The sequence below is a fragment of the Sebastes fasciatus genome, chromosome 15, assembly GCF_043250625.1.
Source record: "Sebastes fasciatus isolate fSebFas1 chromosome 15, fSebFas1.pri, whole genome shotgun sequence".
NCBI classification, from domain to species: Eukaryota; Metazoa; Chordata; class Actinopteri; order Perciformes; family Sebastidae; genus Sebastes; species Sebastes fasciatus.
This window is the reverse complement of record NC_133809.1, coordinates 10,756,223-10,778,144: the sequence shown is the minus strand read 5'-3', so window position 1 is coordinate 10,778,144 and position 21,922 is coordinate 10,756,223. Positions and strand designations below refer to the sequence as shown.

At 43.9% G+C, this 21,922-nt stretch overlaps 1 protein-coding gene across 6 annotated transcripts in view; it reads right to left on the bottom strand.

The window, feature by feature from the left end:
- Positions 1-21,922, bottom strand: part of ppp2r3a (protein phosphatase 2, regulatory subunit B'', alpha) — a 73,183-nt gene that overhangs the window by 21,397 nt on the left and 29,864 nt on the right. For all 6 annotated transcript variants that reach the window (XM_074661449.1, XM_074661450.1, XM_074661448.1 and 3 more), the window contains one exon: positions 7,895-11,318. In XM_074661449.1, coding sequence (XP_074517550.1) covers positions 7,895-10,603 — 2,709 coding nt within the window. In that variant the 5' untranslated portion in view covers positions 10,604-11,318. The remainder of the gene's footprint in view (positions 1-7,894; positions 11,319-21,922) is intronic.

Genomic DNA, 21,922 nt, shown 5'->3' with positions numbered 1-21,922 from the left:
CAGTTACTTCATGATAATGTCACAATAATGGCAGATTGTGTTATTGTTTCAACACAGGACAGGTTTTTCATGCCTCTACTTCACTAAAAATAAGAAGAAATAATAAGCATTGAAAGTAGCTTGAGAAATAGAAGAACATGTGAAAACTGTCTTTGGGAAATAAACCTGATTGTGATTTAGATCCTGACAAACTAGTGTTAGTTCACAGATCAGCCTGTAGATGGAGCTATAGATCCTCTTCATATCAATAAACAGAAGTGAGGTTGGCCTGCAAGCCAACACAGTTCCCTGCGGTACAGTAGGGTCTGAGCGTCGCTAGAGGGTAGCAGCTCTCTGCTGGTTACCATGTCTAATCTGTCCAACACTGGAGCCTCACAGGTGAGCCTGGATCTGACAGGAGACGCTGGTTTCTGCTTGTCTTTGATCCGCTCGGCTTCAGCTCCTTCATCTCATCTTATTCAAGGCCAAAATTCCTGCTATCACCTTGGCTGACAGAGTGAGAGGTTTGAATGATGAAAACCATATGCTTATGGATCATGTAGTGGGAACCACAGCTTCAAATATCATTCTTAACCCTCCGCACAGACCCCAGAGGTCTACTTTTTCTGTCATATCTCACAGGTGCTGTATTCTAGCATTGCAACTTTTCATGACTTTGTCAAGCAATTTGCACCTAATGACTTGACACCAGTCAAACGCACCTAATTGCAGCCAATGCAGTGTTAATAACTAAAATAGAATAGATGGATAAAATGTTTGCATGGGTCCTAATTTAAAGTATGACACACTATCAGGAGGGGGAGGGGCACGCTGTCAGTCATTTTGAAGGAGACGGACACAGATCTCCTCATGTGCTATATCTATTTTTGTTTAACTCAATATGCAAATCAACTGTAACTTTCCTAAAATAATGATTAATTATATTAATTACATAACTAATAGAGTGCTACAGGAATGAGTCCTAAAACCCTGAAATGAGTTAGCATTTTATCACTTCCGGTTCCCTCGTCTGGAAGTCAATGTTTTTTAGTTAGATGCCTGAAATAAGGTCTGTGCGGTTAACAGAAGCTGAAGAGATTTTAATGTTTTGTTTTATGACATAAAATACGTCAGTAAATACCGCACTCGTGAATTTTTAAGCCTTTATGTTTCTTAAAAAAGGCGGTGGCTAACAAGTAGCTAAATGAGACTACTAAACGTCATCACGCCGACTCGTCTGGCCTTACAGCCTCGTTGTGTATACTCGCGCTCATGCGACCGTGGTGTAGTTAATTTAGCCTAATGTTAGCTTTTTACTTCTGGCGATTGCATTCACACTTCAAAAATCATAAAAACGTTCATGTCTTCATGTCTTCTTGTCATTTGTGAAGATTATCTTGCTGTCAGTATCATAAACGTGTGTTTGGAACAGAGCTTATTTTATGCAATAATCCAAAACTCAATGGAAAAATCCCATTGTTTTTTTGTCGAGGGAACCAGAGCGATGCTAACTTCCTGGTTGGCCTACAAAAAAAACGTCATCCCTGAAGCACTCTATTACATTATCTGTATAAAACAGATGTCTTATAATGTTTAGAGAAGAAATAAGTTAACATTTTGATATGATGGTTGTTTCTTACAGTAGTTTATTCTTGGGGACCCCAGTCGGTAGTCCTTGTGTGTTAAACAGGTTGTTACGATGATGGATATACAAACACCTTTAACAAAAGCTTTTAAAAAAGTGCAGATTTGTCATTAGTGACACTCTACAAGAGGTTGTACTTGTTCTAGAAAACTTTTTTGTGCATTACAATTTAGAACACAGGCAGACCCTTGGCCCAGTTTGGGTGGAGCTGGGTGAAGGGTGAGTTCAAAGGGAGAGGTTAAACTGGGAGGGAAATGGGTGGGTGGGGGGGCAGGTGACACCCAAGCCTCCACCGAGTCATAATGTTCTGGAACACTGGCAAACTATTTCACATGGAAACAGACACGTACACAAAGCCGGCCACACCCACATCAACACAGTCAGTATTCAAAAATAAACCTAAAACACATCCAGTCTCCATCTGATCTCCCCTGGTGCCACGATTCTGCGGGGGAGCCCCCTCCACCGGCCAATCCGATTGCACAACTGATATTCTGAGGAAGGGGAGTCCCATCAGCGAGCCTAACATGTTGTGGTGGTTTCCATGGCGACACAGAGGGGAGGCCCAAAGGCTTACGCAGCGATGCCTCCCACTGAGCTAAAAACATTTCAGATGAAAAAAGTAACTTGTATTAAAAAAAAAAAAAAAGGTCAGGCTTGCATATGTGTGTGTGTGTGTGTTCGTGTGTGTGTGTGTGTGTGTGTGTGTTCGTGTGTGTGAGCATCTGTGAAAGTGTGCACTGGGGACAGCAGTTGGAATGTATCCCAGCCTGCACTGGGAGTGGTTAATCATGATGTCACTTGCTTAAAAGTGCTATGTGTGTGCGAATATCTCCCAGCCAAGTAAAGTTAATGAACTCCACCGTTTCTGAGTGTGTGTGTGTGTGTGTGTGTGTGTGTGTGTGTGTGTGTGTGTGTGTGTGTGTGTGTGTGTGTGTGTGTGTGTGTGTGTGCGTGTGTGTGTGTGTGTGTGTGCATCAAAGGGCTGGGGTGGTGAATATTTCATTGTCCAGGCTAACCTTGGGTAGAAGGAACTGTATTGGAAAAGTCTTCGCACACATAGCAACACAGGCCCCCGTCTGGTCGTGCATTGTGTGTGTGTGTGTGTGTGTGTAAATGAATGCATTCATTTGTGTGCTTGTGCACCTTGAAACAGGCGTCTTTCTTCGCTTGGCCAAGGTTCCCACTGTGACCTTATTTCCTGTGGAAGCAGCCGAGGAATGATGTCATCCTCGGCCGACCCAAAGTCAACAACTGTACGCTGCTAACCCCCCCTCACTAACTCCATCCCCTCCCCCAGCACCACGAGTCTCTTTCTCATCTCCGCTCATTTTCTACATCTGTTCCTCTTCTTCTATGACTCCCTATGAATTCCTCTTTTCTCTATAAGTTACAACTTCTCAAATGACAAGAAAAACTTCTCCCTCCCGCTGGTCTCACACATTCATTCATTCATTCCTGTCTTCCTGTTATTTCCTTTCTATCTCCACGCTTTTCTTTATCACTCCTGCTATCCTTATTTAAAGCCTCTTTGTGCCAAAACGTAGCAGCTTTCTTTCTAAAAAGGTCAACAATTCCTTTTCTCAGCTGGCTAAAAAATATGGGCAGGAATAGTCATAAAGAGGAACGCTCATGTCTACGTCAGCTACGAGCTGAAATATGCTGAATTGCCCTTGAGTGGGATTCACCTCCTCAACACTTTAATGAACGCTGTGACTCACAGAGGAGGACTGTTGAACTGTTATTTTCAGATGACAAAATAAAAGAACTGTACAGCCATGAAACACAGGTTTCTCAATAAACTAATTACACTTTTATTAAGTAAATTGTAAACCATCTCTGACCACGCAGCTTAAACAGCACAGGTTCAGATTTCCTATTTAACCTTGTGTGTCTCTTGTGTGTAATCGCACATGTGAGTTTTTATGGGGCTCAACAGGACTTGAGCAAAGTAAGTGTGTTGCAGTCTTACTCGGAGATTTTAGCCGTGTTTCCATTCAATTTTTTAAAGGTCCCATATCATGCTCATTTTCAGGATCGTACTTGTAGTTTGTGTTTCTGCTAGAACATGTTTACATGCTGTAATGTTACAAAAACGGCTCGTTTTAAGGCACAGTTTCTGAATACAGGCTGCGTGTATTTTTCCATGGTTTGAGCGTTTCAATACTTTCACAGCATTTATACAGCGCTTAAACCTACTTTATAATTAAAACAACATTACAACATTGGGACCCTTAAGCAAACTTATGGCAGGTTTCCCTCAACTGGTTTGAAGTGAATTAAATCAGCGACAGCGTAGTTTGGTCAGAAGTTGGCGCTACAGGGTATGCATGTCTGTAATCCACTAGTAAACACAAGTTGTCTTGGCCATCTAACCATCTACGAGAGAACAATGGAGAGAGTTCTTCAAGAATTTGTTTCAATTGGGGAAGTTTTAATTGTTATTTCATGTCAGCTAGTATTGGCCATGTTTCATGCTGTCCGGAGACAAAGACAAGCAAAAAAATATGTGAACGGAAACACGGCTAGTCCATTTACTCACACAGTGTGTTGTTGCATCGATGCTACAAAGGAAAATGAATTCCACTGAAAGACAGCACTCAGTTTGGCAATGGACATGTTAGCAGTTACAACCAAAAAATATACATTTTATTTATTTTAATATACCATTTTCTCACCAATTTCCTCTCCAGCACGCCCTAACCCGAGCCGTAACCGACCAGCACTGTTCTAGCCTAGCAACATGTCCACAGCAGTTGGCAAAAACGCTCAAATCAGCGGCGAGTTAATTAAGCCATCAGAATGGCAGCTCCGGATACAGCCAAGAGTCTACGTGTGTCTGTAAATCATGTCGCCGTTGGCTGTCCTGGAACAACCCGTCACTGAAATAAAAACATACAGGTCAGATTTAGGCGAAGGGGAAATGTGATCTCATATCTTGTCTTATATTCGCCAAAAACAGAGAGAGAAGGGAAGAGAAAAGACAGACCAACTGCTACTGGAAGGCCATTGACCTCAAGTAGCACTAACAGATTTAGTCGACTGCTCTACTCTCAGCATCACCGCTGCCACGTCTCCCCGTTCCGGGTCTGACTGTTGTGGCCTTGCCTCTGATTTATATCAGCTGGCTTCCTTGTATCCATGGAGATTAATGGGTCGGCTCTGACAGGTGCAGAAAGCCCTGTATTAGTCTGTCAGCAGCAGAATCAACAATAAACACACAGATGAGGATGGTACCGCCTGAGGCCGGTGTCATCCCCAAGGGCTTAGCAGAGCTTCCTATCAAAGCCATGACAATGCCAAGGGAAACTTCAAATCGCCAAGGTGGAGTGTGTAAAGTGGTTGTGTATGAGAGTGCAAGGGCATTGTCATACTTGGTGTGTGTGTGTGAGGGGGGTGGGGGCCTTGTTTATAGTTTGATTGGCAGTTTAATGTGCAACTGAGGCAGGAGGCGGGGTTGGCTCTGAGGAATATTAGCATAATTCCCAGAGTGCCAGAGTCAGTATTGGGTGTCAGAGAGCTATTCCCAAACTCAGCTGTGACCCACAGTAGCTGGGTCAACTTACAATCAGGCCAACTAACAGACACACACACACGCACGCTTGGTCACATTCATTCAAATGGGATTCATATGGATACACCTGTATGCACATATGAACACATGTGTGAATGCACACACATATCTGAACATCTGGGCATGTAAGAAAGCTCGGATGCACACACATACACACACAAACAAACACCATCACACACACACATATGCATGCCATCACACACACCCACACACACCCACATGCAGGTCCATTTACACTGTGGCGACAGTGAGTCTGTTAGCGGGATGCCATAGTACAGAGGGGTGGACAGATTTAGGTCTCCCTCACACCTAGCTCTGCCAGGGGGGGTGGAAGGGGGGGTTGGAGGGTAACGATACCGTTAACACTCGGTGTGCCAACAAATGCCCCCCCCCCACCCTCCACTCCACACCCTACCCCACCTCGCCCCGCCCTCCTCCACCCCCCTCCTGCTGTGCTCCAATCAGCACCTCTCATTGGGTTGCTCTGCCCTCCACACAGCAACAACTGTTATTCAGCGCTCCCAAAATAACACAGCGGCCAATCACAGGGCGGGAAGAGAAGCGGTGGTCAACGTAGACTGACTCCAGGTGAAAGAAGGACACCATTAAGGAGAGGGAAAAGGCACACAGGAAAGAGAGGAACAAAAGTGGCAGAGACAGAATGAAAGATGGGCAAGAGATTAAAAGAAATGTGGAGGCAGAGAGGAAGGAGGGATGGATAGGCAGACAGAGGACGGAGGAGGAATAAGATCGTGTAATGATGTGTTCGGTTGCTGGCTGTTCTGTTCCGACTGTGGCAGCTACCATGGTAACCTCATAAATAGGTGCCCTACATATCTGCAGGGCATAAGGTTACACAGCTCAGTAAATAAACACACACTTACAGCAGACTGGTGAGGAGAAGGAGGGATGATGGGAGAGCAAAGATATTTTTAAAGAAAGGAGAAAACAAATCAGGATGTGAGGCAGCCGGTGTTAATAATGTGTGTTTGTCTGTCATAGATAATTACCTAAATCCACAATGTGTTGCTGAACGCCCACATCAGAGACAAGCTGAGGTAAACCCCCCCTTCTATGTTTATTCACGGCAGAGTCACACACACATATAAACACACGCTCCACTTGCCTCGCTCTCTCTCGGTAGCGCAACCCTAAATTACCTTAAATATTCCCCAGGGTGGAAAGGAGAGCCAGCACACACACATGCCTGCACACACACACACTCACATATACACGTTCACGTTACAAAACACAAGTTAGAAACCAGGAAAAGTCAACAAAGAGCCACTCCTAACACAATGAGCTGTTCTGTTCCACCAGCCTTTTTTATTCGAGCCCAGATAGGGAAACTGTATCAGCGTGTTCATCGCAGCTAATGAATACTATTCATCACGGCCCATCAATTACAGTGGCATCAACACCGTTGTGTCACAGCGATAAAATCCTCGCCTGGGCGTTTAATACGACATGTACTGAAAGCAATAGAGGCTTTCTTTCTTTTAAATAGTCTATTCGCAGTTTAATGCTGTCAATCACTGTTTCTTGGCTCCTGTATGACCGTCACTTACTGCCTGTCTATCTGCTTTTGACACCATGGCAACAGAAAACAGTTAAGATACATATTTAGATGATGTTGCTGTGTATTATGATCCATCATCAGTTTACTCAACATTTGACATGATGTAATAGGGTTGGAAAACGATTAAAATAGTTAATCACGATTAATCGCAAAGTAATCGCTAATTTTTTATCTGTTCAAAATGCACCTTAAAGGGAGAATTTTTAAGTATTTAATACTCTTATCAACATGGGACTGGGCAAATATACTGCTTTATGCAAATGTATGTATATATCTATTATTGGAAATCAATAAACAACACAAAACAATGACAAATATTGTCCAGAAACCCTCACAGGTACTGCATTTAGCATAAACAAAATGCTCAAATCATGACATGGCAAACTCAAGCCCAACAGACAACAACAGCTGTCAGTGTGTCAGTGTGCTGACTTGACAATGACTTGCCTAAAACTGCATGTGATAATCATAAAGTGGGCATGTTTGTAAAGGTGGGTACCCACAGAACCCATTTTCATTCACATATGTTGAGGTCATAGGTCAAGGGATCAAGTTTGGAGCGTTATTTAGCCTCCTTCCCAACAAGTCAGTATGACATTATCACGTTAACTTTGCCAGCCCTAAATATTAAACATATTTACTATGTGCAACTACAGTGAACGTGAATAAAACCAAACCTGCACAGAATGCAAATATCCTCCAAGGGAGTTGAATAAAGATAATCCACTCTATCTGAGACACTGATTTACAATAGATTTGTATGGCTCCATACTCCAAATACAAGAAGTGACATTGTCTTCCACAAAGCAGCAAGCTAGTGTTTAAGCCAGAGAAAGTTGGACTCAATAATGACTGATTTTGTTTTTCACCAGACACAAAGAATGATAATTCAGGTCTGAGATGTGCAGTTTGCTGACATGACATGATTTAAACCCCAGAAATTCCTATTCCTCCATTTCCTGGAGGAGTTTTAAATAACTGAATGTGCTAAAATCTCACGTGGTGTGTTTATACAGCTGTAACAGTGTGAAACTGTAATGTTAGGTTGTGTCTCTGGCTGTCCATTAGCTTGTGCATTTGTCAGCAGTTTTAATATGAAGGTGCGTCTTTGACTTACCCTGATCACCTCTGGAGTCTGCTGGATGAGGAGGGTTGAGCCAGTGTCTCTCACAGCAGCAGGGTCGCCAACGGCAACAGCAGCATCTCTTGCGGCGACCACAGTTGGGATGGCAACAGGGGCCGGAGCTTCAGGCGCAGCCACAGGTGTGGGTTCACCTGAATGTGTGGAGGAATGCAAGCTCGCAGGTGTAGGCGTTACAGGGACAGGGATGGATGTTGGATCAGTCCCACCCGTGGAGGCTTCTGTAACTTTATCTGTAGCCGCAGTTGTAGGCTCAGGTATGGGTGTAGGCAGAGGTTTGGGGGCAGCTTCGGGTGTAGCAATGCACGCAGCTTCAGATACTGCAGTTACAGGTGTTGGTGCAGGTGAAACCGCAGGTGTATTTGCCAGGGAGTGTTTTGGTGGTATAGCTGGGATCTGTGTGTGCATGGACTGAGCAGTGGGAGCAGCTGGTGGGCTTATGCTCTCCACAGGGGTATCAGCCCTGCCAGTGGTGGCCAGTGTATCCTGCAGGAGCCTCATCACCTCCCGCTCTTTCCCACATTTCCTCTCAGCACTCCCCGTGCTCCCCGCCCCCGAATCCACCAGCTCCTGGGCAAAACTCTCAATGCTCTCCAGGATCCTCAGCAGCAGTGCCCCATCCTCCTCCTCTCCCACCACAGCGTCACTGTTCTCTCCCCGGGGGGGAGTGAGACTCCTGGACGTAGGGCCATTCATGGCTAGGTGGTTGGCTGGCTTCTGGACTTGGAACTGGGCCATTTTAGGCTGAGTAAAGGCCTCACTGGAAGTGACTCCTTCCCTCTTCCTGGTTTTGGCTGGAAGTGGAGGCTCTGTGTTTCTGGGGTGGCTCATACTCTGAGACAGATTCTCCAAGTCCATCAGCAGTTTGTCAATGTCATCATTCCTGTGTGAGACCGCTTTGGGTGCTGAGACTGTTAGTGAGGCAGAGGAAGGCCACGCGGGGCTATAGCCGGTGCTAGCCGGCAAAGCATTTGAAGAGTTATGGAGCGTGTGTGGATGGGACAGGTGCATGTGTTGACCCAACGTTATCCCATTTTTGTTCTGGGTAGCATTCACCCCTCTGGTTGGAGTGTGTGAGATTTGTTCCGGTGTCTTTCCCACATCTGCTTCCTCCTCCTCGATATAAAGAGTCTCCATGGGGGATGCTGGAGGAGTGTGTGCATACGGTGGTGTCGGGGAGGTGCGAAGAGGGGAAGGGGAGTGTGTTGGAGAGGAGCCGGATGGAGAGCATATGACAGATGGGGGAGAGAGTGTGTGTTGCGTGATAGAAGAAGGATGCGGTAGTCCATTGGTTAGTGGAGTGGCTCTGGACGGGGAACTTTGGATTGGTTTTGTATGGATGGAGTCTGATTTCAAAGAGGATGAGGAGGAGGGAGTAGACGATGCTGAATGAGAAACAGTCTTTGGGAGGGGAGGTGACAACACCACGTCCTCGTAGCGAGGAGGTTGCTCGTTGCCAAATATTGGAGAGTACGGCCCCTGCTGGATGGAGTGAAGAGTGTTGACCAGCTCGGCCAGATCGCTGTGTCCACTTCCAGGTGCGCCCTGACCCCCCTGCCCACTGCCTCCCAAACTTCCAATTCCCTCCAGCTCCAGAGGTAATCTCTTCAAATAGGAGCTGAGTCGGGTCATCACGGCCCGATACACGCTGTCAGGACTGGCTGCTCCATCCTCTGGCCCTCCACCAGCTTTGTGTCTGATGCACTGCTTGATGATGTCGGTGCATTTCTTTAAGTCTTCAGAGCATTTGAGCAGGATGTCAAGGCAGGCGCGGATGTCCTCCCCGCCCGAGCCTGCCTCCGCTCGCGTCTTCTCCAGGAGACGGGCGATCAGGTTCTCCTCTCCCAGGGTGTTGCGGTACAGGGAGGCCATTGTGTTCAGACTTTGGTCCAAAGCACCCATACTCGATAGGCTGCCTGTCGATCCACCACCCACTTTGGTGATGGCTGACAAGATGGCTGTGCTTCCCTTTAGCTTCGTCTCTTCCAGGATTGCTACCTTCCCTGGCACAAACGGTGGCAGGTTCTCATCATTAGGCGTGCCCGTGCCATTTGTCATGCCATTAGTAGTTCCGTTTGTGGTGATGTTGGAGCTGAAGTGGCCGTAGATGATCTCCAGGTCAGTGGAGCGGCGGCTGAGAGAGTCGGGACGGACCTTACGACCTTTCCGGAAGGTGACGTGGCTGGAGGAAGAGAGGCGGAGCTTGTCAAAGGAAAACTCTTTGAGCTTACCACTGGCCAGGTTGATGGCCTCTTCGGTGATGTCCTTCAGACTGCCAGAGGAGCTCAGGTTCCCAGTCGATCCACTGGCAGTGGGGGCCTTTTTACCACGCCATGTGGGGCTGTCCTCCCCTATAGACAAATTGCCACTGCTGTCCGCCCTCTCTATACCACCATTATAGCTAGTATCCATAGTAACAGTCATTTTACCATGGTTGGGAAGCTGTTGAGTGATCATGTGATGGGAGTGTATGAGCGAGCTGTTTGGGTCAGTGTATGCAGCGTCGGGTGCAACGAGCAGCTCGGAGCATTGGCCGCGGTGTGCGACGGTACAGTCTAATCCCTGGGACAGCGCCCCACACGGCCCCGAGCAGTAGTGCACGGCATGGGAGTGAGTGCGCCGGTCCACTACCACACTGTTGTAGCAGCTCACACTGCTCACCACGACACGATAGGCTGCTGCCATGGCGACCGATGTCCCTCAGGGCATAGGACGGTCAAAATAATATCAAAGTGTAAAAAACAATATAGCTTTAACAAAAAAGTGGATGGACTATGCCAATACTGTATTATAAACAAAAAACACCTGAAAAACAAATGTCTAAAACAATGACTTCCAAATTCGATATCCTTTCATGATTGCATCCGAAACAGCTTTAAAGGGTTTCACGTTCTTGCAGGGAAAGAAAGAAGGAAGAATTCCTTGTCTGAGAGCTCTGGGCCTCTTAATAACAGCTGTGAGGTTCCTCCTCTCTCCACAGGCACCCTCTTCGTTTCCTCTCTAGCAGCAGCTCATTAGCCACTAATGACAGCTGTGGAAGATGGCGACAGCGGAAGATCCAGCTGGGGTATCACCCATCCCTCCGAAGAAGCAGCCCCAGGGGCCTAATCCGAGGCCAGCGAGGCCTTAACATCGCCCCAGTCGAGGCTCGTTCCCCGAGGCAACGAAACGTAGGGAGAACCCCCTTATCCCACTCCGTGGTTTGCGAAGTCCTGACGGAGCCGAGAACCGTTCGCTGACTCCAACGCAGCTGCAGAATAGCAGGCGGATCGACCTCAGATGGCCGACTGCCTCTTTCTTTCTGGATCTCAGTCAGTCCCGTACTCACTCTCGCCCCTTCCGTCTCCCGCTGTCAGCCATGTGTCAGAGGGAGTGTGTGTTTCTGACAGGAGGACGCCACCTGCGAGTCAGCAGAGAAGGGAGGGAGGGACGGTGCAAAAGAGGGAAAAGGAAAACAGAAGAAGAGAAAGTAAATCATTAAGACAGTTATCAAGAAGTGGATAATTGTGAATGTGAGTGCATATATATGTTGTGTATGAACAACATCTCCCTCCAGCTGTCATCAAGATGACAGCTGATAAGAGGGCTTGCGAGGGCTTACTCATCAAAAAAAACCTGCACAAACCGCACTTAACTTCCTGCCACATCAACATCAAATACACACACATAGAGATCAAAAGGAAGGGAGGAAGGGAGGCATTGAAGCGTGGAAGGTTAAACGGGCAAAGTAGAAAACAAGATGTGACTCCCTCTCTGGTCACAGGAGAGCTACAAAGACTTTCGTCTGACCCCGCTGACAAATCATGACTCAGTAAAAGAGAGGCAGGTGTGTCGGAAGGGGAAAACACCTGTTGCTTTCCATTCCTGTTTTTCCTTTTTTTGTGCCTGTGCTCCAGAGCAAATCCTGTATTATGTCTGTAAAGGTGTAAATAAAGATGTATTTTTCTGTTCTATTGTGTTTTATTCTATTCAACTTCCATAAAGAGCCGTCACAAACTCTGTACACTTTAACAAACAAAGAGCTTCATCCCCGCTCCCTTTATTACGAGCCTAAATAAAGCAAATGCTCCTCACAGAGCTCTTTTGGACCAACAGATCCACCTATAAGGTACATCTTTACAACCGAAAGCTAGAAGACAGTAGGGCTGTGTATTGGCAAGAATCTGGCGATATGATACGTATCATGATACAGGGGTTATGATTCAATATATTGCAATTATATAAATCTAATTTTAGGAAAATTGTCAGTTTAAAGAGCACACCACCATACACATAGTTTACTTTTGTATGCAATTAGAACAGTGGGATCTGTATTTGCATTTATCCCAGTCCCTGTAACATCCAACATCGTAGCACTACTTTGAGAAGGCACATCCCTTTAACCGAGTTCATCTTTGCATGTAAACTATTAATCAAAAACCGATACAGTACTATAAAACATAATATCACAACACTCGATATTTAAGATATTTTCTTATACCCCTAGAAGACGGTGGGAAAGAAGTTAGGCACTTATAGATTTCAATTTTGATCATCTTTAGCTTATGATTTCAAACTTTTTTAAATGAAAATTTGAAAGTAGAGGCAGCTTTGTACAGTAAAAGAAGTCAAGCAATATATAAATACCAGCAAGGTGCCACATACTGTATCAGGAACTAACAGAGCCTGACTGGGTAAACACACTGTGTAGTAAACCTTGTACAGTTCGGCTATCTCCCTCTCTTTCTCTGTTGTGTTTCTCTGTCATTCTCTCTCCCCCTCTATCAAATACTTTTAGTCATTTTTAATTTACTTCTCGTCTCAGTTTCAATTTCTTTTTCTCTTTCTCCCTCCGTTTCCCTCCCCCACCACAGCGGCAACACATTCCTCAGAGCTCCTTATGCCCATACTTACTGTAAATACATGCATATACATTAACTGTAACACTGCGGTGAGACGGCACCACTCTGGCCACAACCACACACACGTAATCTAACCTCAGGCTTAATCTCAACTATACAAACACACTGTGGAGTTAGAGAAACTCTCAGGGTATGTAAGACTTATTTGCTGTGCAAATGTGAATCTACAAAGGATTTAAAAAGAAAACCGAAAAGAAGCCAGGGTCTTGTACTCAAATAATTGATTTTAAGAATTTTTTGACACCGCTGATAGTTTATATATGTTCAGAACTGCATACCTGAGGGATGCAGGGTTTTCAGCATAACCACAGGAAGAAAGAACAACACTGACTGAGAGCGCGGACATATGATCCGTCGTGGGTTCTCGGGGGCATTAAGGAGCCAGAGTTTCCTACTTAAAAGTGTGAAAAAGAGCAACTGAGGAGAGGAGGGAGGAATGATTGGTGGGCTTGTGGGGGAGAGGGGCTGGCAAGGTGAGGATGGGGGTCTGTGGCACCTGGAAAAACAACTATTAAAGGATGGAAAAAACAGGCGGTCGCCTCATCCTTCTGTCTCGCTTTCTTTCTCTCCACACAAACACAACAGCTGGATGCTGCTGAATCAGTCTCTCGAGCAGGAAATTACACTTCCTGGCAAGCTGCACTTGAAATCTGGACAGACAGTTAGAAATAGACTATTATAGGATGGTAATGCACACAAACGTGTCCACTCAAACTCCTTCCTCTTCGCTGTACACACACTTAATATCTGTGTGTACATCTCGGTAAACGACAGCTTCCCCAAGTGATACCGAGCATGTAAACAAACTCCACTGGTGTTTATAACACCAAGCAACCTCCACCCACACACACACACACACACACACGCACATGCACGCGCATACATACACCCACTCATGAATGCCAGCACATGCCTCGCTGACACACATTACAGAAAAAGATGATTCACTTGTGAACACACATTCTGTGGTGTCTTTTCAAGCCTTCGTTGTGATTTAGTGGCAGCTAAGTGATGTTTTGTTTTTTTCTGGAGCTGTTTTATGGGCGAGTTAGCGGAGAATGCGTGGAGGTATCAGCTTTCAGTTTAACGTCAACAAGCCGAGCTGAAATCAGGAATGTCTTTATGAAAAAAATTTGAGTTTATTTTTAAGAGGTCTTGAAATAACATAAGAGTAAAACTGACAAAAAATAAACGTGTGCTAACTCTCATAATCTACTAACCCCATGTGTCCCCAGATATTTAGTATGATGAGGAAAAATGCCACAACATTTGTTCTGATTGGTCAAAAGTCTTGAAATTTGGTACGGACATACTTTGAGCAAGTATCTAACAGTACAATTTGAAATTTTTAAATCACATGAAAAATCACACTTTCATTAATAGTCAAAGTCAGGGTTTTTGAAAAATGAGGAAAAATGCTAACATTGTGCTTATTAAATGTCTTTTTGCACTGCATATGTATGCATATCTTTGATATTCAACTTGTTATGAGTCCATAGATACCATGTGCTCCTTGTAGTTTCTGAAATACAGCCGTTTTCTTATAGAGATGTTCCGATACTATTTTTTCCTTCCCGATACCGATTGCGATACCTGAACTTGTGGTATCGGCCAATACTGAGTAACAATCCAGCACCAGCGTGATAAAAAAATATATTTAGTTATAGTTATTATTATTATTATTATTATTATTATTATTATTATTATTATTATTATTATTATTATTATTATTATTTGATCCCTGATCCCGAATTTTGGCCAGTATCGGACATATTTCCAATATCGGAAAACAACTCTATTTTCTTATCATACTATATCTAGTCTGTGGGTACATGGGACTACTGTTTTTTCCTTAAATATAACAAAACAGTAGTCCCATGTGCACAGATACTACATATGATAAGAAAAACTCACTTTTCAGGCGGTTTAACCAATTTTGAGAATTTCTTCAAATTTGGGCTGAGGCAAGCCCAGAGAACTCTTCCACCAAGGGAAATTAAAAATGTCATTTGCGGGCACAAATGGGTTAACTTTAAATACAGGTAGCAATATGTTTTATTTCATTGCTAAAACGAAACATTTTCATCAGATTGAAACTACTATTATTGACCAAGTACATAGTGAAGGTTATCTATTAGCTCAGGGCACCGTAATGCAATTTGCAGTGGAATGCTTATCCGTCCTCTTTATCCTTTGCTTCCTCCACTTCCTATTTCTTTTATGGCTCTCTGTCTGTGTGAATGGATTCAAAAGCAGAACAAGAAGAGGTAGATTGTGTTCCCTGAGGTTATTTGTGACAACCTTTCCCCCCTCTCTCCTCCCAATCCTCTCTCCTTCTTTCTTTGCCTTTTCTCCCTCCCTCTCTCTCTTCATTCTCCTCCATCTAAAAAAGTCTTTCCTTCAATGTGACCTTCACCAGGAAGCACTAAATCACCGGAGGCCACTTCTGTCACAACCTCCACTCCAGCCACCAAAAGTATGTCTGAGCATGTGTGTGTGTGTGTATGAAATGTGCACAAAATGAGGTTGTGTGCGACTTTGTGATCACGTGAATACATGCAACATGTGTTGGGGGCCAGGGGGGCCTCACAGAGGGGAAGTGGGTCTTTGTGAAGAAGAGGGAACCCCAAACATACCCCGAGGGAGAGAGGACAGGTCTATACTCGCCCTCTCACTGTACACACACACACACACACACACAGCTTGATGCACTACCTCAGTGTTGCTGCTGCGATCACACAGAGAACAGAGAGCTCTGCTATGCCATGCTAATACTAAATAGAAGAGAGACTAACAGCTTCATGGGTATTGACTTCTGCTTGACAATGGGGGACAACAGTAGCAACAAAAGAGGGATTACTGGGCTTCATACAATATTATTCCCCACTGAGAAACACACATACTCATAAGGAAATGCACACAAAACACATGCAAACTGTACTACAATGTGCAGTTTTTATATTCAACAGTTATAAATGATCAAATATTTAATAAGAGCATTTCTTTCTTTCATCCATCTAGCCTGTCTGTCTTTCATTATTTCTCCCGCACTGTGATCTTAACTAATGTCCAACGAGCTAACTGCAGTCCTGACCCACTTCTCTGCTTCTTCTCTGTAATCCTCACATGCATTATTTATTGACTCTGCCTGTTTTCCTCCACACACACACACACACAAACTACACAGTCATATTCTCTTGAAAATAGAGTCCGATTTATTTTTGTTCATCAGCCTGAATCAATCAACTGTTGTGATGTCATTTTCTGGCAGAGAGACACAAGGTGGTGCAGACAGATAGATAGAAAGATACTCTGGCAGACAGCTCTGTTCCCGTCAGGCCTCAGCCGCGCTTTCACAATTATCATCATCATTTTCTGCGTCTGCTGCAGAGAAAGTCAGACTGGGAAAAGAGGGAAAAAGATGGCCTGTCTGGCAATCAGAGAAACAATTGTCTGACTTGTGCAGGTGAAAAACTGCAACCTGAAGCTATTCGGCACAAGAGAAAAGCCGTAAAACTACGGCAGGGAATTGAAATACAGTTGTTTTTTCGGCGTTATCAGTTGTTATAAGCCCTATAGATATGGGTAAGTAGGGGCCTTCTGCACCCTCTAGTAGGTTTTATCATCTATTCACATGGTAGACCACCGAAAGAAGGTATAAAAGAACATGACAGCGACGTCTAGCGACCGTAGTAATTATGACAGGAGCAGAAGCAGAAGTCAGGCGCTGTAGTATAGACAGCGTGAAACTTCATAAAGGGCGGAGGATGGGGATGATGGATGGGACAGAAATCACAGGGTTTTCGAGCAGGAGACTGGAGTTTGCATCCCTTGTGAAACCAACAATGTTGCCTGAACCTAAAAGAAGTTGTAGTTTTATTGCCTAAACTTAAAGAAGCCTTTTCTTCTTCTGTGTTTGTGTTCAAAACGTAGCGTTTCATGCAGTTTTTTACGTGTTAGAACGTGTTGCTTTTAAGTTTCGCTTTCACAACGTAGTAGTAAACCTAAAGAAGTTGTAGTTTTATTGACTAAATCTAAAGAAGCTGTAGTTTTATTGCCTAAACCTAAAGAAGCCTTTTCTTCTTCTCTGTTTGTGTTAAAAACGTAGCGTTTCATGCCGTGTTAGAACGTGTTGCTTTTAAGTTTCACTTTTACAACGTAGTAGGCCCCTTTTGATTTATGGTACTTACAGCAACTGGTAACGCCTATTTAATGGCCTGATAACAGTCGAATCGGGTGTTTTTTTCTCTTAATCTGAAATCAAACTGTTTGCAGAGAGTTTTGGAGGCACAAACCCCGTCTTCACAACTCTTTAGGTTTGAATCCTTCAATCATCCCCTCCCAATCTTCCTCTCTGCCTGTCTACTGTCTAATAAAGAAAAAGTACCTTGAAGTTAAATGTGTAATTTAAAACACAGCAGGAGGTTTTATGTTGACCAGATGCACAAAGCTATTAGTCTTTCTTGAGAAGGAGAGCTGGAGTTTTGGAGCCCTGGATTGCAAAAAAAAAGCCCTGCCAGGTCCCTCACAAAGACGAGGAGGGAGCTGCAAACCAGACGTCTGTACACGGGCCAAAACAAAACAGGCAGTAGAGGAATCAGTGGGGATATCTGACACAATTAAGGATCAAGGGACGGTTATGGTGTTCTCAAGCCCTCAAGTAAGAGAGATTATGTGTGTTTGTTTAGATTTTACAAACAGTAGAAAGCATAAAAAAGCCATTTTCTTACATCGATGGATGGTAAACGTTTAAGACTGAATATGTACAGGGGTGATGGTGTGTGTGTGTGTGTGTAGAGAGAGAGACTGCAGAGACTTGGGGGTTCTCTAGTTATGTCTGCCAAACTTATTGTCTGGATGAGACCCAGAGCACAAATCACTGCACTCTGTGTGTATGTGTGTATGTGTGTGTCTCCACACACACACATCCACACACACATCCACACACACACACACAGCTGTTCATGATGAAACCCCGTCTGCAGGCTTGATCGAGCACATCCCACAGTAATATCACTGGGCTTTATAGGTCAGAGCAGCAGTCAGGGCTGAACAGGTCCAGACCCATAGGGACAGTTTTATAGAAATCACTGTGGAGGCATTTTTCATGTAAACAGAGAGAGGAAGCACGGGACAAAGAGAGTATTGGTTTATATTTGTATAGTTGGTATTCATCTTAATGTTATGACAGAAGTTGATTAATCTGTTTTCTATTACTTTTCCCTACCAGGCAACAAAAGTCGAACGGTCTTTGTAGGTCAACGCAGCAGGCAGCAGTGGGCTTTAAAGGCATTTCTGCTGATGAAAATGGCTTCATACTGAACAACCAGGACGTTACACGTGTTTCACAGACCAAACTAAAAACATGTGTGAGGTAGATTCCATTGAACGTCGATAAATGATAACATTAAGTTATTATTGCCCGGCTCTATCGCTCCAATACTCCTCAAGATTTTAGTGTAACTAATGATGACCATTATAATAATTGCTACCTATGTGGGGGAAACCATCAGCAGAGAGACAACAGCCTATTTCCCTACAGTTTAGAGAAGGTCCGACACGATCCATAGACATCCATTTAGAGCTGCAACAATTAGTCGCTTAAATTATAGCCAACTATTTTGATAATCAACACTTAAAGTAAAAATGACAAAAATGAGCTTGCACCAGCATCTAGTAGGGGTGTAAACCACCAGTTTCATCACAATATATTATAACGATTCTTTGGACAAAGATACAATATTTGCTGATATGACAAAGTTTGCCACAAAACTATTTAACTGTTTGATTTAATTCAGGGGCCCGCGATCGATATGAAACGATATCATGTTTCATATACAGTATATTTAACACAATCAGTTACATTTACACTCACCGGCCACTTTATTAGGCACACCTGTTCAATTGCTTGTTAACACAAATAGCTAATCAGCCAATCACATGGCAGCAACTCAATGCATTTAGGCATCTAGACGTGGTGAAGACGACTTGCTGAAGTTCAAACCGAGCATCAGAATGGGGAAGAAAGGGGATTTAAGTGACTTTGAACGTGGCATGGTTGTTGGTGCCAGACGGGCTGGTCTGAGTATTTTAAAAACTGCTGATCTACTGGGATTTTCACGCACAACCATCTCTAGGGTTTACAGAGAATGGTCCGAACAAGAGAACATATCCAGTGAGCGGCAGTTGTGTGGACGGAAATGCCTTGTTGATGTCAGAGGTCAGAGGAGAATGGGCAGAGTGGTTCGAGATGATAGAGAGGCAACAGTAACTCAATTAACCACTCGTTACAACCAAGGTATGCAGAATACCATAAAAGTAGACCTCCTGTTGTTCACTAAGTGCCCCATTTCTCTGTGCAAATGTTTTTTTATCAGTTAAGAATTTCAAAATAAAGGCGTATCTTAAACATGACGATATGTATCAATGTTTGCACTTTGCATCGTTGATATTGGTTCGTTAATCATTGAATTGTTAAATCGATCCAGATCAATGTACCATTACACCTCCAGCATCTAAAATGTCAGGATGTGATGCTTTTCTTTGTCATACAGTACATCAACTGAATATTTTCTGGTTTTGTACTGTTGGTTGAATAAAACAAGCTATCTGAACACATCTGATTGGGCTGTGGGAAACTATAACAGCGTTTTTCACTTTCTTTCGATCGTTTTATGGATTCATTCAGAAATGAATCCTTAGTTGCACCCTTCATTTATTAATAAAGCATAGTGTCAGTTAGTGAAATTACGCTCGCATTAGCTGACAGCTGTTTTATTCATGCTTCGCAGTCAGTAGCCATTTACTATGAAGGATCGGTTCCTCCACGTGTTTCTGACTGAAACTGAGCTAAGCCAGGCTAACCCAACATTTAACATACCTTCACATTGGACACTGAACATACATCTTTGAGTTTGTCTGTAATAGTCTGTAATATAGCAAATTACCGTCAAACTAAAGCATTCTTCTAAAACATGTTCAGTTTCCAGTAAGTACAATGAATACTCTCTTCCTCTCGCTCTCACTCGGTCCATCATTTCTGCCTTTCTCTTTCCCTTTTATTCTCCTCTTTCCTCTCTTCATTATCTCCTCTTCTCTAGCTGGCAGCACGCTCCCACTTTACAGGCTGAGATGGCACAAGTGCTCCTCCACAGTCTTAAAACTCCAGCGCTATACCAGCTGTTCCTCCAGCACTCTTCACATCTCTCGGGGGGGAAAAGTGGGCAGTGTGAATAGCTCACCACCTCATTAGGAACAAAACAGCAACCCCAAGGACTACAGGACACACGGACACACACACACACACAGAGTATATCCCCTCAGGGAAGGTGTTCATAGGGCAGCGTAGAGGATGTTTTTGTGCTCCTGAGCAGATGAGGGAAAACAGTGACTCACGTCTTTTCTTATCCTTAAATGTTTCCCGGTTTAAAAAAGCGTGGCCTTATAAGGCTAACACACAGTCTTGATCACACACACACACACACACACACACACACACACACACACACACACACACACATCCTGCCGTTCCACTGCAGAGGGCAGAAAAAACATGCCGTGAATACGCAACACTGTAGGCCACATGAGACGACGATGATGAAAGCTGGCATCTGCTTCAAAACATCCAAACCAGGACTAACACATACACACAATAGCAAAGAGTGCACACACACACAGTAGCAGATACAAACATACACAATCAAACACACCTCTGCACTACGCTCATACACGTTAATTCAAGCATGCACAAGCACACACCTACACACAAACAAAAACAAACACCTACACACACACACACATCTGTCCATCCTGCCTCGCCTGCAGCTCCCTATGACCCGTTCTCTGCATTGCTGCTAATTTAAAAAGCACATTTTGGGTGATGTCATGCTTTTGGCTGTGTTCTGCTAATGCACATGAAAATCAAACATCATACACACCCACATAAACACACACGCTGGCACAGAAGACAAAGGACACACTAATAAATCTAATGTAATGTACAAAGACAGCTGACCTGAATTCAGCCAGTCAACAGTTTATTCCTACCACCTACCTACGATGCAGTATCGACCCAAAGGCAACCAGCTTACACCAACAACTTCCAACCAGAAACCAGACAGCTGAACGCACACACATGTCGAAAACCGCACACTGAACCTGAGGAAATAAAGCAGGAAGGAAATGGCTCCGTGTTTGGAGCAAAGTCAATGAGCCGAAGCGTTAATCAGTGCAATAAATCAGTGATGCACTGAGAGCTTCCTCGCTATTGATATTCATAAGAGTGCATTTTAACAGATCAGTCACGGATCAGTTGGTTTATCAGTGTATACTTCAATAAACCTGTTTCCGTTCAGGATCTCAAAATCTGATCCCCGTCGTCCTTTAAAAGAGGACGCCACCAATTTTCACTCTTATAACACTGTCAGACTCACGATGGACAGATTATGGGGGGAAAAAAGATAAAAATCGACCAGAAATATAATTTCTTTTATTAAATGCATTTTTCTTCCCTGTCAAAACCTGGCAAGGAAAGCTTACATTACCCACAATGCAACTTGACCACTGACAGTTCGGTCTGACATACAGTATATAGAGTACTGCAGGAATGAGTCCTAAAACCTGGAAACACTTCCAGTTCCCTCGTCTGGAAGTCGATGGGTTTGTTGAATGTTTTTTTAGTTAGATGTCTGAAATAAGGTCTGTGGTTAACACATGCTGAAGAGATTTTAACGTTTTGTCCTACGATATAAAATTCATCAGTAAATATCCCACTCGTGAATTTTGAAGCCTTAACGTGTCTTAATAAAGATGGTTGCTAACAAGTGGCTAAATGAGACTACTAAACGTCATCATGCTGAGTCATCCGTCTTTACAGCCTCGTTGTGTAAACTCGCGTTTATGTGACCGTGGTGTACTTCGTTTTTAGCCTAACTTTAGCTTTTTACTTCTGGCGTTGCATTCACACTTCAAAAATCATAAAAGTGTTGTTCATTTGTGACTTGCGGAAAAAAACTTGGAAGTATCATAAACGTTTGTTTGACACAGAGTTTATTTTTTGCAATAATCCAAAACCCAATGGAAAAATCACATTGGCGTTTTGTCG